At 47.2% G+C, this 19,811-nt stretch overlaps 1 protein-coding gene across 2 annotated transcripts in view; it reads right to left on the minus strand.

The window, feature by feature from the left end:
* The window catches only part of LOC148526413 (hexosaminidase D-like), an 87,107-nt gene that overhangs the window by 1,610 nt on the left and 65,686 nt on the right, over window positions 1-19,811 (minus strand). For both annotated transcript variants that reach the window (XM_088470342.1, XM_088470343.1), the window contains exons 9-13: window positions 7,180-7,384; window positions 3,950-4,032; window positions 3,791-3,869; window positions 3,549-3,647; window positions 3,102-3,191 (exon numbers count right to left, since the gene is read on the minus strand). In XM_088470342.1, the coding sequence (XP_088326468.1) occupies window positions 3,102-3,191; window positions 3,549-3,647; window positions 3,791-3,869; window positions 3,950-4,032; window positions 7,180-7,384 (556 nt within the window). The remainder of the gene's footprint in view (window positions 1-3,101; window positions 3,192-3,548; window positions 3,648-3,790; window positions 3,870-3,949; window positions 4,033-7,179; window positions 7,385-19,811) is intronic.

The following is a 19,811-nucleotide window of genomic DNA, read 5'->3' on the forward strand; positions in this document are numbered from 1 at the left end:
ATCGTAGAAGAAGCGATAACAGAGGACATAATAACATGTACATGCGTCACATTTCTAAAAGATCATCAAAAAAAATATACATTTGTACAACAATACTTGTTACAGCAGTATTCAGGATCACAGACCCATTTACTACAACTCAACGTGCGTTGTGCATCCATTAAAGTCATCCAAATCACTGCAATGCATTTAAAAGGACCAAAGAGGAACAATTAGGATTTGTTTTAAAAATAAATAAATCAATATCCATGCATTCGTAGGGAAGGCTATAAGTCTATGTCCAGATCTATTTCAGTTGCATTTTTTGTGTACACACCCTAAATCTGCTCACAACTTCCCACCCACGTTCTGCCTAAAGGTGGGTACACATTAGACCAGTGGTCTCCAAACTTAATCGGGTGGGAGCTACTTGAAAAAAAATGAGACATCTTGAAGAGCTACACTTTATTTTTGAAAACTAAAATCTGGCTAATAACCATGTCTAAGCACTTTAAAAAGAGATATAATATAATAATGGCACTCTAGGTTTAGAAGACGAACCGCAGCCACAAGTCACTCACCCACAGCCTGGTGTATCAAGTCCTGTGGAGTGACTCCGCTCCAGCTGTCAGGGCACTGAGGGGTTAATGCGGTGTCTGGCTGTGGGTTTTAAGATGGAGACAAAAAGCAGCAAACTACAGCCCCTGAAGAAGTGGAACAGCTCCATGGAGCAATTGCGACCAGAGAGCCTCTGCAGGAGACGTCTGTGATGTCCGGTGGAGGAAGGGACACTTCCGACCCCGAAATTTAGCCCGCGGCTTCAGCAGCGTGACAGGGCTCCGTCTATGGAGGGCTCGCAGACCAGCAGGGGTATCGTCAGCAGAGCGAGTTCCGGTCCAGATGGTAAGTGGAGGGCTCATCTAAAGGGGGTCCAGGAGTGCTGATAAAGGAGAGCTCACAGCGGCACGCCTGCAGGGGCTCTCAGGCCACGCTCCCCAGCTAAGAGAGAGCTCACAGCGGCACCCCTGCACAGGCTCCCAGTCAAGCCACGCCCCCCAGCTATGGAGAGCTCACAGCGGCACCCCTGCACAGGCTCCCAGTCAGGCCACGCCCCCCAGCTATGGAGAGCTCACAGCGGCACCCCTGCACAGGCTCCCAGTCAAGCCACGCCCCCCAGCTATGGAGAGCTCACAGTGGCACCCCTGCACAGGCTCCCAGTCAAGCCACGCCCCCCAGCTATGGAGAGCTCACAGCGGCACATCTGCACAGGCTCCCAGTCAGGACAAAGTGCTTGCGATGCGGCGAGCTTCCAAAATTAAGCCTGCGAGCTACCGGTAGCTCGCGAGCGACGGGTTGGTGACCACTGCATTAGACGATATAGCGTCAAAATCGCCTAATGTTTATGCTCCATGTAGGGCCATGAGCACTCCCGCTTGGTCGTCAGTCACATCGTAAGGTCGGCCCTACATGCAGCTCAATCTGACAATGCGACTCATGACCCCCATGCAGCGGGATGCGGCTGGTAAACGACATCGTGCAGTGTGTATGGACAGCACGATATGTCATCCGTCGCATTCTGGGTCGGCTGGTTATGAATTTTGGAGTAAAACAGGCACGTTTGGAACCCAATGCAATCATAAGGGGGACAGAAAGTAGTAGTTGCTGATAGAGATGAGCAACGTTTTCAAAACTGGGCAGCAAAATATTCACCATTTTCGGAATTGGGCAGTAACATTTCGCACGTTTCATAGTCAGAATTTGGTGAATTTACAAATATAGGGCCTGATTCATAATGGATCGCAATTGCAAATTGCAACCGCGTCCGCAGATCGGCTGATGGGGTGTACTGTGCATGAGTATGCACTGTAGTGCGCATGCACAGGATCGCACTGCAATCACGCACGCAGGTATAAAGCCATCGCAGAGTGAGTGACAGGACATCAGTGTTTGGGGGGTGGTGACGGGGGAGTGGTTGGACCAATGCAGGCGTGCCTGTCCATTATAACGCCGTTTCCTGGGCATGCATAAATTAGCCACTGGGACGGCATACGCAGCTTGTGTACTCACTGCGTGCAACAAGACTTACAATTTTTGAGACAGGTCATGTAATTCTGCATGAGGGGCCGATGTTACTCAATGTTACCGATGTATACGCATGACATCGATGTCATATGGATGTGAGAAAGCGTTAGTGGGCGTCTATGCTGGCTGAGCGGTTGCAATCATTAGCATATTTTCGCAGCAGAACTGTGTATGTAATCTCAGCTGCAATCCATGCTGAATCAGGCCCATAGTGCAGTAGGGGAACAAAGCAGATACTATCACTAGAACATCGAACACCTGCAAAACGGCCTCTTCTGCACTGAAATGCGATTTTCGGCAAATTTTGCAGCAGTTTGGATCATTTACTTGTAAGGTATAGATTCATTAGAGGCACAACGTATAGATTCATTAGAGGTATAAGGTATAGATTCATTAGAGGCATAAGGTATAGATTCAGTAGAGGTTTTAAGGCAGAGGTTGTACAAACTGGGAAGGGGAACCCTGTATATTTGTGCCTCATATTTCTTTTTACCAAAGTAATGTTGGTGTGCATTCCTGATCACCTCTGTCTGGACTGGGGGGGGGGACACACATGTTAGAAGACGTTTTTGCCATGTCCTTCTGTCGCTGTGGAGGGCGGGTGGGAGTCCTCCTCTGCAGTGTTATTGTATATGTGGAGGATGTGTTACAGTTGTCTCCACAATGAAGGGGTTTATAAAGTTGGAGGGAGAATGGGGATGTATATTGTACAATTTAAGTTTATTGTAAAATGGGATCTGTATCTTCATCTTTTATTTTTCCACTTTCCATAAAACTTATCCATAAAACTAGGACTGCTAGATAGCAAATGTACAATTCCACAAGTCACAATCTCGTTAATTAGCCAACACTTTTCAGCGTGAGGTTAAAAAAACATCTTTGCTTTCATGGGTTAATCAATATATATTTCACATATCACTCCATTATCTATCTTTCTTCTTTTCTTGTCAAACTTTCCACCTTTCACACATGAGCGCTTGCACATCCAGCCTAGCACCTTAACACACTGGCTGGGGATCATGGTGTTAGTGGATACTCACTTTAATATTTTGGTACTGAATGCTTCCAATTTATATGGATTCCCAAATTTGTGTTTCCTATGGTAACGTGAGAACCATCCGCTGATTTCACTGTGCAGAAAAAATACACTGTTACTAAACGGTCACATAATTAGGATATTGGTGCTGGTGCACCATCACATGGCCTGGATAGTGGTGCTGGTGCACTGTCACATGGCCAGGATAGTGGTGCTGGTGCACCATCACATGGCCAGGATAGTGGTGCTGGTGCACCATCACATGGCCAGGATATGGCCAGGATAGCGGTGCTGGTGCATTGTCACATGGCCAGGATACTGGTGCTCGTGCACCGTCACATGGGCAGGATAGTGGCGCTGGTGCACAGTCACATGGGCAGGATAGTGGCGCTGGTGCACAGTTATATGGGCAGGGTAGCAGTGCTTATGCACACAGCCATTAATCTCATACCTATCTTCCTCCATGATAGAATGCACTTTTTTCAATTCAGTGTTGACTTTTTTCACCATGTTATAAATTTCGGCTCCTGCAAAAGCACCGGTTCCATCACTAACGGAAACAGAACAGCAAAGAATTAGATCTCTATAACAGACCTTCCCATGACGGCATTCATTAATAACCTTAACTTGCTATAGGCAACAAGCAGCTAAACTGCGAATATGAAAATTCCAAATAATCTGGAATTTAATTACCAAATGTCCTTCTCCACATCGATGTTGCTGAAGCCCAGTATGAGAGTAGTATCCTTCTTGGCTTCCCCAGTGAATTGCCCTGTGCAGGAGAAGATGCTGTGAGAGGCTTGTAGCTAGGAGAGTGCAGAGTGACATTTGGTGCATAGTGGATCCACTTACCATGCATCAGTGTCTTCAGACACACAGCCAGGGAAGGGATACCTATCGGCAGCAGCTCACAAAGTACAGAGTAATGATCATACCTGCAGGGGGAGACAAGCAGTAACAATCTGTGACGGGTTTCTGAACACTAGAGGTATAACACAGTTACCCCTCCTGGTTATGGAGCCGGTCTCTAAGATAATGACTGACATTTTCAAATGAGACCACAGACAAAACAAAGTATACTGATTACTGCCATAATAACTCAGTGACAGGACACCCCTACAGTACATCATAAAGCATTAGATACAGATACAAAATAGCAATAAACAGATTATTCCACAACAGCCATGCAAGTAAATAAATTAGGGGTCTATGTACTAAGCCTTGTAGAGAGCTAAAGTGCACGGAGACAAAGTACCAACCAATCAGCTCCTGTCACTTTACAGGCTGTGTTTGAAAAAGTTAGGAGCTCATCGGTTGGTACTGTATCTCCATCCAGTTTCTCTCGCTCTCTCCAAAGCTTAGTACATAGACGTTTTAGTTCTTTTCTCCCTCAACAGATAGAAGTCTTGAGTCTGGAGGCGAACTTAAAGGGGATTTCCATTAATGACAATGTAAGCCACTGCTGCCCTCTGGCTGTGGTTGCTGATATTTCAGCAGTTTCAGGATAAAAAAAAACAAACAAACAGTTTTGTACCATTCATTATATTATTAGGTTTATTTATTTGGATCTACAAAAAGCTGCAGTGCCACACAGTGTGGAAATCGGGTATAGTACATAACACTCAGATGATCCAACTAGCAGGATAAAAGAAAATGCACACTGCTGAACATTCAAGCAGCATTTAATGCACAATAATACTAAGATATTAACTATAATATGTAAGACATAGTATTCAAGGTACAAAACAAAAAAACATAAAGAGCAGTGCTTATAAGATCGTACAGTCTAATTGGGAGTGATAAGGCTGATACATGGGGATAGACAGCAACACAGTCTGGGCCATTTCAAAGTGGGATTAGAGAAGGAACTGATAGGTATTGATGAACAGGGAAGGGGGGGTGTTAAGGACCATTAATAACTTTGGAGGCTGATGGACAGCTTGATTTCAGTCCTCTCACACCTGTATTTGTTCTCACCTAATTTATTTGGATTGACAATTGTTTTTATTTTTAACTGAAGCCTGAGGTATGTGTTCCAGTCACCCAATGCAGGGCCGCAACTAGGGGGGGGGCTAGAGGTGCACGTGCACCGGGTGCCAGATTGCAGGGGGTGAAAAAAGCTGACTCAAGGTGGCTTGGGGGCTGCAGACTCAGAAAATGGCCATCCAAAAATGGCCGCCGCCAAAGAGGAAACAAATGCTAGAGGTCCTTACTGGCCAGGGGGGTTTATGCCAGCCATCCGCATGGACGAGCAAGGACAAACTTCAGGTACAGGAAGGGAGGGGGCGCAAAATTGCTGCCTTGCATCGGGTGACAGATATCCTAGTTTCGGCCCTGCCCAATGCATTGCTCAAACTGCGATGGAGGCTTGGGTCTGGATCCTCTCCAAAAGCAGAAGAATCCCATACTCCATAATGCCTGGAGCCATAAGGCCCAATTTTATCCTTGGGGGATAAGAATATTCAAGCCTCTTACTGTAACTAGAGGGGACCCTTGGTATCCCTGACTCCTGGACAATATAGAGGCACGGGTCTTAAGGCCCACCTCCACTGTAAGTCTCAGGTGGATATCTTTAGCCCCGTAGTGGACCAAAATTTCCCCCCCATGGTAAATAAGACTTCACCTCCTCCCAGGAGGAAGAAGCCTCTGATAATTTACAGGCAGGGCTGTTGATAAGGGTGGAACATACATATTGGGAAAAAAAAACAGCCGTGAGGGGGCTGGAGGGGGGTACAATCATACAGGACCTAAAGCTCCTTCTCGAATCAAGGTAGCCTGTCCATCCATCAGAGGCCTGTTCTTCCTCTGGAGCAGGAGAGAAGTATACTTCAACTATTTTAATAAAGAATGTTAATTTCCCATGCCCGCTGCTGCACCAGAGATAACATGCAGTGGTCTAACTATAGTTATAGCATATCATATGGCTACTATGATGCTCATCAGAATGGAGGATCCTGTGATAAAGGATATCATGTACCCCCAAGGGGTCTCGCAGTGTGGCTCCATCCTAATAATACAGATGGACACTGCTGAGAAGATAAATGTACATAAACTTTAGCTATGCACCTGCTCTGAGCTGGTCTACTTTCATACTCTTACAGGAACCCATTTTGACGATCCTGTTGCACCTCAGAGGACATGTGTAATTCTAGATGCACTCAAAGGAATGATAAAACAGCAGCTTTAACCCTGCTTCAGCGCAGCTGGCCTGACTGGCGCCACAAAGCTGTTCTCGCTCACCTCTCCGCCGCAAGGGGACGCAGGGGCCTGCCCCTCCTACTACCTTCCTATCTATAGGTGCTGTTTGAAACCCTCCTAGTCAGTTTTCCCGCCGCCTGCGTGGAGTGCAGTAGTGACCTTCCTGGCCTCTCAGGCTCATTGCGCCCGAACTCGTCCGACTATTGAAGGTACGTATTTCTTTTTATTTTCTCGCAGTTTTGTGTATTTTGCTCATTTTATGAATGAAAATTACAAAGGTTTGTGGGTATTTTGCGGCAATATGTAGGTTTGCCCAGGGTGGCCTCTAAGGCACACTGTGCCCAAACTTGTACTCATGTTCGTGTTTTCTCTTTTTTAAGGTTAATAAATGTGGTTATGTGAATCAGATTTCCATATATTCTCTCTTTGTACATCCTAATGAAGGTCACTGATCACTTTAAGAGCGTTAGAATCGAGTTAATTTGGTGCTAATGACGATTTTATAACAGGCGCCTGTCAGGCACACTGCACCCGAACCTGGGAGTCCCAGAGGTGCGCCTGACGCAGGGTTAAAAGCACAAACGTGAGTATGCCTACACCGAGCAATATTTTAAGAGGTTTAATCAAATTAAATGACTGCCTCTACTAAAGTGTAAGGATGTGGGTGTTTGCCCCCCCTGGAGATTTTTTACTCCTCTTTGCAAACTGAGACACACACATTACTAGCTTACAGACACGCGGCCGGACAGCAAATCAGGCAGACGCACCTTGAAGTGCGCTGGTCGGAACATCTATGCGCACCCAGAAAACAAGGTCTGCGCACAGAGCTAAATCACAGCCCTCACCCGTTATTACACATATTGTCAGCTCTGCCCATATCTCACCTCTGCCACCCAGTTAGCGCTATGCCTTGGTACTTCATTTTGGGGAACTTATTCATCCCATCGATGACTTTCTTCCACTGCTCGTGATTCTTCATGTGCAGGCTTATGGGGGTCCACATCTGGGTGGGGCCTGAAGCCCCTTTGAATGCGCTTGCGAACCATATATTTGAAAATCCACATTTCTCATATTTAGAAATTAATGAATCTGAGAATGGAAGACAATGAATACAATTTATTTCTCACAGAACAATAAAGATATTTCACAATTTATTTTAAATGACCTGTTTAACAGATTAGTTGTGTCGAAGCTCTCAGAGGAGAAGTTGCATTTGCTCTCCACCCATGTGCAATAACTGACCATACTTATTAGATGAAACATTTCAGCCAGAAAAGTACTGAGACACTGCAGACAAATAGGCAGCCCTAGTAATGTGCAAACTACATGGATGAATGAACCACCATCTTGCTGGAGTTCTCAGTGCAGACACTTTTAAGGACCATATGCAAAGGCCGGGGACAATCCAAGACACGCACAACGTAAACTTCACTTTAAAGCACCATGAGGGGGATCATGCAGAGCTGAAGGGCAGGTCTGGTTAAGCTCTTATCTGGCAGAGGTTAAGCGTGGTTCCTGCGCTGTAAGTGTGGCACTCACAGTAAGTGCTTCACTTGCCCAGTTGTAAAGACTACTTTCTGGGAGATTACAGTTGGCAGTAGAATGTGTCGTGCTAAGCACATCGCGTAGTTTGAGGGGCGGATCTAGTTCCGCCCAAAGGGCGTGTCTAACTGCACCTAAGGGGCGTATCTATTCTTAATGCGTGTTGCGAGATATTTCTATATAACATTAGTAACTATATTTTGGGAAATGTTGCCAGTATTGATACTAACACTGCTGCCTGCAATACTCGATTCCTTGTTTGCTATTCACTGTGATATTTCTTTTCTTCTCACCCAGCAGGGGCAGAACTATGGGAGACAACGGAGGCGCCTGCCGCAGGGCTCCAGCTCTAAAGGGGCACCTCCTCCATTGTCCACAACATATTCACCCCACTTAGGGCTGTAACTATATACCCGGGGGGTACCGTCACAGCCACCCATTAGATGGCCCAATAATGGCACCCCTTCCCGGCACCTGAGAAGCCACCATACACTAGTGGAGAGCTCCATGTCAGACCATCAGCTGTTGCCTTCGTCTATCTATAGCCTGTCTGCATGCAAATTGCTAAATTACAGTATCAGCGGCTGTGATGGGGGGGGGAGTACCAAATCATAACTTGCCCCCGGGCGTCTGGGATGAACTTACGCCACTGTCACCCAGCACAATATATATGATAAATATGAAGCCTATGCAATAAATTCCTAATGCAATTTGCCCTTGTGTGAATTCCGCCCTAAGCCGATATTTCTTGCTGGGTCGACTGTGAAGATGTTGCTACTGTTAGTATGTTTTTTGGTGTATTAGATGTTATTTCATTGTGAGCTCTGGGCAGCCAGTGACTTGTATGTCCTACCTATATTTATTGGCTGTGCTGGTTTACATACCTTTATAGTATCCTCCAAATCATTACGGACATCAGACACTCTAACTTACTCCAAGCCGGGGAACGGATTGTTATCTGTAATACTACATCATACTTATCAGTCACATGAGATACTTTCAGGCATTGTGTTTGGGATCCTGATAGAATTTATTTGAACAGGCTGCTTATAGTCCACCACAAATCACTGTATTAACCAGCTACATAAAATATACTTACCTTTAGATCACGCTTATTGAGGTAGCCATTATTTTGATGTTCTATTTTACATATATATTGTTCAACTACTTTTGAACATATATTTCACCTAAATACCATTGGTTTACCACATATGATAATCAATTACAGTCTTACTTTCATGATTAATGATGGGATTTTGGTTCTTATCTGATAAATCCTTTTCTCAGTGTCTATGGGGGACACTGGGAACACTGGCTATAGGTGGAGCTGGAGGAGTCTGGGCACCAAAAGGTTAAGCTTTGAACAGCACAAGCTCCTCCCTTCCTATACCCCACCCCCTGCCCCTGCCCAAGGCAGCCAGTTATTGCTAACAAAGCCCAAAGAAAGAACAGAGAGTGGGAGGGAGAAGAGGAAAAACAGGCACACTTACAACGTGAGACCGCGACAACTCCAGAAAGCAACCAACAGCAAAGTCAGGGGCATAAGGGCAGGTGTCCAGTGTCCCCCATGGACTCAGAAAAAAAGATTGATCAGGTAAGAACCAAAATTCAATTTTCTCTTTCATCCATGGGGGACATTGGAAACACTGGGATGTCCCTAAGCTGTCCCCTAAGGAATGGAATGCTCCTGTACTGTACGTAGGACCCTTTGCCCAAAACTAGCGTCCCTAGAGCCAAAGGTGTCAAAATAGTAGAAATGAATGAAGGCGTGTGCAGAGGTCTTTGTAGTCGCCTTTCAAGTAGATCCGAATGAGGCACCCTGCCAAGCTGTTCAGGAAGTGCCAACTGACCAAGTTCAGTGGGCCCTCACCAAGTCCGCAACTGGGATGCTCGACAAGGTGAGGACTGATGGATGTCCATTTCATCTGTTTGAAGGCAGACCAACCCCGTTAGTGTATGTCATAGAGCATGAACAGAGTCCTTGCATCTGAAAACTTTGGTCCTGTCAACATAAATACGTAGATACTGCACCACGTCCAAAGTTCTAAAGGACGACTTAGGATCCTGCTCATCCTCCACAGTAAGAGCATTTACCACTATTGCCTGGTTGATCTGAAACTGGGAAATACGTTTTAAAAGAAAAGCCAATCAAGTCCACACTGTCATGGTGATACATCATTAGAGATGGCACACAACTGAAACCCCCCCCGGCAGAAGAGAAAGCAAGGAGGAACATAGTCTGTCACGGAAGCCATCTAAGATCCACGGAGTCCAAAATTGAAGAGATGGAGCAGAAGAACCAGGTCCGAAAGATGAGGGCTAAATGTGAGGACTAGAGTTTCGAAGAGTTCGGGTTTGGCCTACATACCTAGAAAACCGAAGAGGCCGCACCAACCTGGTAAGCGGTAAAGTTCTGACCTCAACCGGCTCGGTTCATTACCTGGTCAAAGTCCCTGAGGCTGTACATAGTGAGGCTGGTTAGCAGGCCATAGACTGATCCACCTCACCAAGGACTCAAAGGTTCAGACTGCCACTGGAATGTCCGACCTGACACCGTCCACAAGAATACTGTAGGCAGGGCCGGCTTGTGGCATGTTCGACCAGTGCGGTCGAACAGGGGCGCCACTCCATAGAGGGTGCACGCCTCCCAACCGATATCAGCGGGAGAGTCCCGTTTCTCGGGCACCGCCCCGCTGTTCCACCCGTGAGCCGAAGTGTCCAGCCGGTGGTCGGGAGGTTGGGTAACTCCACCACTACAGCGGTGCGCACGGCATCCATTCAGTACAGGGAGAGGGCTGGGGGCAGTCCAACTACTGACGGAGTGCTGGGCTACTGACGAAATGCTGGGCTCGACCCTAGCCTGACATTAATAATGTAATTTAGAGGGAGTGGCCTATGGTAATTAGACCACACACCCTTTCCAGAAATGCAGGGTTATGGGGTGTCTAAGTCCCTGTCTGCAGGTATGTGACATAGCCCTCCCTGGCCAGGGAATCCTGAGGATGAAAATCCCACTTCAGACCATAGCAAATGTATACAAAAGGTACTTATCTTAGAGAAGATATTTCAGTACACCAGCATGCCATCCAAACAACCGTGACTTTGTAGAAAGATGTGTCTCAGGTTACACAAAATTACTAACCTGTAATTTCAATAAGAACGGTTAGTAACAAACAGGTATAGAAGCTAGAAAAAACACAGTATGAGCAGAGTGGCCATGCCTGCGTAAGTCTGCAACTGAGATTGAAAAAGAGGTCAGCCAAGGTCACACCAACCAATGTGATTAATATCGTATGATATATATACCATAGGACATGGACATTTCTAAAGGTCACATTTTGGAATAAATGTGGTTTTGGAATATGTGAATTTGCCTTAGGTAATAAAGGAATAACCAGAATGCCAGGAAATATAGGGGGAGGCAATCGGGAAGCCGACTGCCTAAATACCGGCAGCCGGCTTCCCGACTGTCTTATCCCAGCATGGGTGAAATGCCGGGCATCTAGATATAGACGCCCGCATTTTCTCTGCTGCTGTCGCAGACCATTCTTGTTGTTGTAGAAGATCATGGCTCTCCAGTGGCCTCTGTTGAGCTCCATAAGTTTCTTGAAGGAAGGAAACAAGGTGACTTCTTCGTGTGCAGTGCTGATTATATACAGTTCTGTGCCCTGATATTTCACAAGAACTTTATCCAGAGATTACGGTTCACAACCAGACAATCAGATTGTGTCTACTCTACCTATGCATTGCACATCCAGAAACGTAATGTCAACTGACATGGATATCTGCAAAGGCCTCTGTCACGGTCCTGCAGAAGGAATTCCTCAATTGGAGGACTAAGAGCCGGGGGGTTAGGGTGGCTAGAAAGCAACTGATGGGCTGACAGTAATAATGTCCTCCTTAAAGGCCAAACCCAGGTGTTGGCTAGACCTAACCAGAGGCTGGGAGGCTAAAGGCCCCCATACATCAGCAATCTGAAAACTAAAATTTAACAATTTGAAGATTTATTGCCTGATTTTAGGATTTCCCAATCTAGCAATCTGCACCCATACATTACAGATCTTTTTCAGTAATTTGCAGATTGATTGGCAGATCTCTGTTTGCTGCAATCTTGAAAGGCCCATCATTTTACTAGTAACGGTCTGCAATTCTGCTGATCATGTCCATACACTAGCAATCTACAGCCCCAATCCATCTGTGAATCCAACATGTTGGACAATCTGATTTAACAATTCCAATCACTTTTTGATTGCAATCTGTGAAGCCCATACATTGCAGATTTTTATACACAATCGATTGCAAATTGCAGAATTGCCACAATCGATTGCTGATGTATGGGGGCCTTAAAGCTGCCCATACATCTGCGACGGATTGTTCCGATGAAGCAATGCAATGGGAAATGCCGGCGTTTCTGGGTGGAAATGCCGACCGCCCACCATCGATGTTCAGCGATCCGTCACAGGATCACTGAATTTTTACATGTTAAATGTCCCCGATTAGACAATCATGATCATTTTTTGATCGCGATTGTCAAATCGGGAATATCCAACATGTTGGATTTCTATGATCCTGCGATGCAGGGTTGCAGCATCGCGGCAATCCATCGCAGATGTATGGCCACCTTAAGTCTAAACAGAGTACTGGAGATAGATACACAGATTAGCACACTGATAGTACTGAAGTTACAATGGAGTTCAGCATGCAGACGTTGCTAAAGTGATAATGAAGATCCTGACGCTGATAGTAGTCACTGGAAGTGAATAACAACGTGGAACCTGGAGCGATGTTACAGAATCTCAGTCACTGGAGAAGTGAAGTTGAACAGCAGCTTCCTGTTCCTGGAGTCAGACTAAATACCCTTAAGGTGCCCATCCACATAGCGATATTTGCAAGCGATTGCACGATAACGACATCGTTATCGTGCAATCGCTTGCAAATCGTGCATGCACCGTGGACACATTTCCGACATCTATCATCGTGCAAACATGCTGGTGAACTTGACGATAATGTCAGGTTGAGCATGTTTGCAGATGATTGATAAGCCTGCACTGAACGTCTGCTCGTTCAGTGCAGGCTCATGACAGACTGACAAACGACTGCACGATTACAATGCCGTAATCATGCAGTAGTTTTCATCTGGTCTATGGATGGGCAGCATTAGGTAGTTGGTCATTGGATCAGAAGATCAGCTGAGTGACTGCAGGACTACCATTAGAAGAGACTAGTCAGGTGACATGGACCAACATGGCTGCGCCCATGACTGCCACCGCGGGAACCAGGACGCACACATGGAAGCCCTACAGAATACTCAGCCCACCACTCACCTCCACCCCTGGCGACTGAACACCTAAGCTCAAGGACGCCGGCGCAGCGGTGAGTAGCGGCCGATCCCAGGCCGCATACTGACAGCCTCCTTATATGAGCATTGTGGTCTTGTGAGAGTAAATTGCACCCTGTTGTGTGAGGTTATGGCTCTTAAAACAGCGAATACCATGATAGGTATAATGAATAATGCAGTCTGACACAGACATAAGCAAAGGGCACATTATAAGAGAATGTGTCTTTGGGCAGTGTAAAGTGTTCTTTTGCCATTGCGGGCATGGTACCTATAATAGCGGATACAGGGCTGATTCAGAGCCGCTCGTAAGCGGCCGCTCGTTCACTCCGAGTGATGTTCGCACATCTGCGCATGCATATGGGTTGTAATGCACATGTGCCAACCAGTCAGTGCGGTCGGAAATCGTGTGCTCGCAAAATAGCGAGTGCCTGCTAATTTGAGTGACAGGATGAGGCGTTTGTGGGTGGTAACAGGGGAAGGTGCTTGAAAACGGGGAGTGGAGATCCGAACGCAGGCGTGCCAAACGGTCAAAACAGGCGTTTTAAGGGTGTGCATAATTAACAAAGCAGCGTCAGCGACCACGTCACTTGGTTGTCTCTTAGCCTGAACTGCTCGCATGATTGCGGTAGGAAAATCCTACCGCAAGAATAGCGAGCAGTTCATATGCCTTTCGATGTACTCGATTAATCTAATAAATAGCAGAGATGACGTATGATGCGAGCGGCCAGGGGGCGTTTTTTCAAAATAGCGAGCGCATGTTTCGTTCGCTCGTTCAGACATAGAGGCGTCAACAGACCGCAAAGAGCGAGCGCTTAATTTAATTTAAATATCCGGCCCCTTTTTCAGAACGACCGTCCGCAAATAGCGTCCGGCTCTGAATCAGGCCCACAGACCCATATAGTCATATGAGCCTTGTAGTATATGAATGAGTAAAGGACACTGGAAAAACATGAACTTGTACAGTATATACTCTGGACTGTAAGCTGCGGACAGGAGACCTGAGAGTTGAAACTTACACTGCAAACTGAAGAGGTTTGGAATACAGAATAATGAAAGATCTCCAATTAAAATGGAGGCTTTGAACGAAACCACGGACTGCCATATTGTATTCCATGTTATAACATTTACGTTATATCGTAAAGGCACACTAACCGTAACTTTGCAGTGTTAACCCAGAAAGATGTACCTTACACAGACACAGCTGGAAAATGTCAGTTAACTGCCTTGTTCAAGCAGACTATACAGAATGGGTTGGGTAAGGGATGCCGGCGCGCAGGACCCCGTTGGTCGGAATCCCGATGCCGGCATCCCGACAGGGTTAGGATACCGTCGGTCTGTATCCTAACTCTCCCCCTCTCCCTACCCTAACCCTCCCTCCTCGGTGCCTAAACCTAACCTCCCCCTCCCGGCACCCTAAACCTAACCCTTCCCCCTTAGGGTCCAACACTAACCCTCCTAACCCCAGTACTTACCATGGGGATGCCGGCACCGGGATTCTGACAGGTGTTGGGATTCCAGCGCCGGCATTCTAAGCGCCGACATCTGGACTGTCTGGATTTTGACCGGATCCCATAAAGAATATTTGGACAGAGCGCGCTAAGGAAACTCGAGGCCACGTGAGTAAGTGGGAGAGTTGGAGCTTTCACTAAGTGAGCAATGGAGGCATCTACTTTTTATATTGCTCAGCAGGGTCCTAAAACCCCTACCGCATGTACAGTATGCTGTCCAGACACACAACACCTGAGCCATATGCTCCTAATGGAGAGTCCCCTTTGGCTCCATCAGCCGGAGGGAGCGGACACAGGGGTCGACTCAGACCCGGACGCTAAGCTGCACTCTCTCGCAGCCAAAAGGGTCCGGGTATGCAAATTCCGCGATCCCACTGTCTGGTGTAAGGACACCCTCTATGTCTTAGAGAGTGACGGCAGAGTGAACGCACGCCGGTATAAAGACGCACACTTTACTTTCTTAACACACGTCATCTCCAGGAAGTGTGTGATTAATCGGAACCATCGAGAGCCATCGGAGCTGCACGCAGCACTTGAGGTAGTCCCTACCCCGCCGCAAGCACTGCGATCACTGCAGGCTGAAATACAACCAAGTGACGTGTACAATGGACTCTTCCTTACTAATTATGCACACCCATAAAACTCTGCTTTGACGCCCAGACACACCTGCGTTCACAGCACCACTCCTCCGTTCACAAGCACCTTCCCCTGTTACCACCCACAAACGGTGCCGTCACTTAAAGTAGCGTCCAGTCTCTGTACTACGAGCGCACAATTCACGGACGCAGTGACTGGTTCGCGTATGCGTATTATGCCGCATGTGCAGATGGGCGATAATCGCCTATAGCGTTCATCTGCGGCTTAATGTCCGGGTCTGAATCGGGCCAAAAAAAACAATAAAGGCTCTTAGAGACCTGGAATTGATATTAGGGTGGGTCCAGGGATCTGCCAGTTTACCAATCCTCCTTTTCCTTAAAGGAAGGAATGTGACTGACTCCTTCTTTTAGTGTTAAAATAAGGACGTGTACTGTCCTCACTGACCATACACAACAGTGTGGATTTAACTGCAGCTATTAATACCCTAACAGTAATCCAGATTGCTGCACCACGGCAGAACATTTGTTACAGAGACCATCGTGATCCTGAACCGTACATGTAAACCTGACCTGGCATTTTTTTGCAGGCGAGGGATCGGTGCACTAATGCACCTTCTCTGGGACAGTGCCGGAAGAATGACCTTTAGTAAACATGTTAGGAGCCTGTGAGTGATTCCATCAGAGGACACGTAAAGTGGCCTATGAGGAAGATTGTGCACTGAACAGTAAAGTCCACACTATGGGCCTAATTCAGCATGATCGCTATTTTGCTTATACGCACGTAACTGCCTTACTAATATCAGCAGTGATATTTACATGTTTGCATTCGCATTGCGAACGCAGCCTGACTCACGATTGGTAACATCGGACCCAGACGTACAGTTAAGGCAGGTCAGATCTCACTCAGGAATTGCTAACTTCTGCGCAAGCTATGAGACCTTAGGAGGGTAATGGCCCAAAGAGATAGAAATCACTCGTTGCCAGGTCAATGTAGGAAGGAAAGTCCAGTACCTCCCAATGGTGGCGCTGTAAGAGTTCACAGCGGTTGGCTGCATGAGGCCTGGCGTTATCGTGCAGCAATACGACACAACCCAGGGTGTTTTTGACAAATTGGAGATGAATCTCAGCTGCTGACATGCACTTTAGGTACAGAAATCTGATCACATTGCCCACCTCAATGTTTTACCATGTTTCTGCCAGCCCTGCCATCTTACACCTGATGTTGGGACAGTGGGCCTGATTCAGACCCGCTCGCGAGAGCTATGCGCTCGCAAGCGGATCGATGGTGGCCCAGTGTGCATGCGCACGACGGAGCCGGCTCCGTCGTGCGCATGCGTGAGACCCGGATAGCGACGGGCAAAGCGTCGCTCCGGGTCTCGTACCAAAGGGGGCGTGCTGTCGATGTTGAGTGACAGCATGCCCCCTTTGGTGGGTGGGCCGGGGGCGTGGCTGCCCAGATAGAGGCGTTCCCATGGGAACGCCTACCATCTGGGGCCGGCCCCACTGACATCACAAGTGATGTCAGTGGGAGTGCTTTCGGCTCTGGTAGAGCCGAAAGCACTCTAGGGCTTGCGGCAATGAGACCCTACCACAAGGGTCTCGTCGCAAGCCCGATGGCAAGCCCGATGGTCACGATGGTCTTGACCGGGTCTGAATCAGGCCCAGTATGCCTGATATGAGGCACAGTCTAAAGGCTCTTCTCCCATGCCGACTTCCAGGGAATTTTCAAGGCGTCCCCGTTACAAACACATGTCCCTAGTGGCCCAGTGGGGGTACAAAGACCGGACCTCCCACCTTCCCCTTTTGGGTTGCTTCACCTGTGTTGTTCAAAGATTAACCTTTTTTCCCAGATCCCTCAAACTCCACCTATACCCATATAAATATATATTTTGGGGGGGGGGAATTTGGATGTTGAATTTTGTGCATTTCAGCGGCTTTACCCTCCCCAGTTGTAGTTACCGTATCTTGATTCACTAAACTGTACTATAGTTGAGGCCTTTTTAGTGCTTCCTTCTCTGCAGTTTGGGAGATCGCCCTCTGTTTTGGAAGACTCGACAGGGAGAGTCGGGAAGTATGATCTATACCAGAAGTGGCCAAATCGGTCGTCATGGACCCCTACCAGTTCACGTTTCCTAGACAACCAGGGGATCTTTACAATGTGACAGTTGGTAAAGAATACACCCGTGCAACACTTAGGTGGTCTACAAAATGTGAGCTGTTTGGGATCCTAGAGGACAGAGTTTCACCACCCCTGACCTATATATTTTTCGAAAAAGGGCTCAGTTGCACTGCATATAGCACATCACAAAATAGGAAGAATTGAGATGCCGGTCTGCGTTTTACTGGTGTATAGACGATCCAGTGGCGTATCTATAATGGGTGCAGTGTGTGCGGGGCACATGGGCCCCCGGGTCCAGGGGGTCCCCGCAACGCACACCCTGCACCCATATTATTTGAAACTTACCTGTCCATGGTCCCGCGGCGGGTGTCAGCGCTGCTAACACCGGAAAATGGCCACCGCAGCCATTTTTCCGGTGTTCTGCGCTTGCGCAGTAGACTCCGGGCACACTCTAGTGCCCGTAGTCTACTAATGCTCCGGTGTCTGGCCAGCCGCATCAGTCGGCTGCCGGCCACCGGGAAGAGAGGAGGGGGCCCCGCACGGGGAGTGCACATGGGCCCCTTCCTCTCTTAAGACGCCCCTGAGACGATCATTATGATTTCATTTGACATAGCTTTTAAAAATGGTAATAATATTCTACTGTATGGCAGCTGTTGCCGCACCCCTTCACCCTACAATCTGTCTGATTATCAGTGGACCCAGGTCAATGTACTGTGGCTTCCCCACATGCTGATCACAGTGATAAGCTGCATAATGTCATTGTGGAGCAAAAACAACAAAGTAAGAAATACATACAGTACATATTCTTTTACTGCACTGTGGAATTCATTTTCAGCAGAGGTAAAGCCTACAATCAGCATACACATGCCTAGATAACGTAGACAGTCTTCTCCAGAGCAAACACAGGGTGGTCATGCTGGTGGCTGGAATCCTAGTTTCGCTTTTTGTCACACGCAATGCTGCCACCACACTCATACAATTAAATGGCAATTGAATATAGCACCTATGAGGGCTCACTCTCACCTATCTGCTGTAAATGTAAAAGACCAGTCAGTCCAGTGAAAGAATGAGAGATGTATAAAAGAATGATGATGTTGTATGCAGGGCTAATACCAGGTTTAAACTTGTACAGTATTATTTACTTTACTTTTTTTTTTACTTCTATTTATGTCATAACTGTTGAAAAAGGAATGCACTACTGCTCAACCTCCCAGTTCCTGTTCTCCAAGAAGGCTTCATGCCTTGTCCCAAGATGGCCGTCATGATCCACTGAGCATGTGCAGGGGCCATTTTGTATTATGTAGAGTGACAAGGTGGGAGACAGAAGTCTCCTAATTAGCTCCTATGAGAGACCAGGTACTTAATACCTTCATGTAAAGCTGTTCCAGTATCCTGCAATGCTACCCACAAGCAGCAAACACTCACTGGCTGCTGAGCTGTATAGAACCCGCTCCACTCAAGCTCCGCTCCATTACCAGTGTGCATGTAATAGCGAGTACTGCTGTACCTACCATAGTTTAATAAATCAACACCACTGGTTTAGTAACTGGGTTGTTGGCAGTTTGAGTCATCCACTGGTGAGAGTCTACATAACTCTGCAATATCAACACCTGCACTCACATCATTACCAACATGTTATGGGCCCTGGTACACAGGTGTAAGTACCCAGACATACAAATTATTAGAGATGCCCAGAGTAGCACACAGACAGCACATGTGTAGTGCATACTGCATAAGACACCACAGGGTGTTTCCAGCGCAGTATAGCAGTGGTGAAGTTGATTAAGTAAAGGAGGTGCACAATTACTGTATGTCTGTAAGATTGCAGGAGCTCCCTGGCCGACCCTCCCTCAATCTGTTAAATTACAAAAAAAAAAGAGATTAGGCGCTAATGAAAAAAGATATATGTATATATTGTGGCAGTATCACCAGAGGTGGTGCTGGTGAGCAGCAGATTCTGAGTAAAAAAGCATTGTGGGAAGATGCCTAATTGCTGCCTTGTGGAGAGAGCTCAGGTGTGGGCTGATGAGGAGGCAGACCAGTCAGGCTGCTGTTGGAGACAGTCTATGTGGGACTGTGGCAGCCAGAGAGCCCAGTGAAGCTGAGGAAGCCATTGGGGGCCAGGAGGCCTGGGTCTGTACCTGCAGGAGGCAGGGTAGACCCCAAGACTCTCAGACTGTGTGACATTGAAGCAGCTGGACTGCAGGCTGAGTAAGCCAGGGCCTTCTATATACATGGAGGATACAGGGAAGGCATAGAGACTGACTATGTTTGTATAGCTGTGGCAGCCAAGCCAGGCTGGAGATGGCGATAGACCTGCAGAGAAGCAGGCTGAGACTTTATTGGCAGATCAGCTGCACCCTTATATAGAGGGTTCAAGAAGTGAGTTAGATGCCCTAAATAGGGGCTAGGT

This window comes from Taudactylus pleione, unplaced genomic scaffold (assembly GCF_031769625.1).
Source record: "Taudactylus pleione unplaced genomic scaffold, aTauple2 ptg000098l, whole genome shotgun sequence".
Lineage (NCBI taxonomy): Eukaryota > Metazoa > Chordata > Amphibia > Anura > Myobatrachidae > Taudactylus > Taudactylus pleione.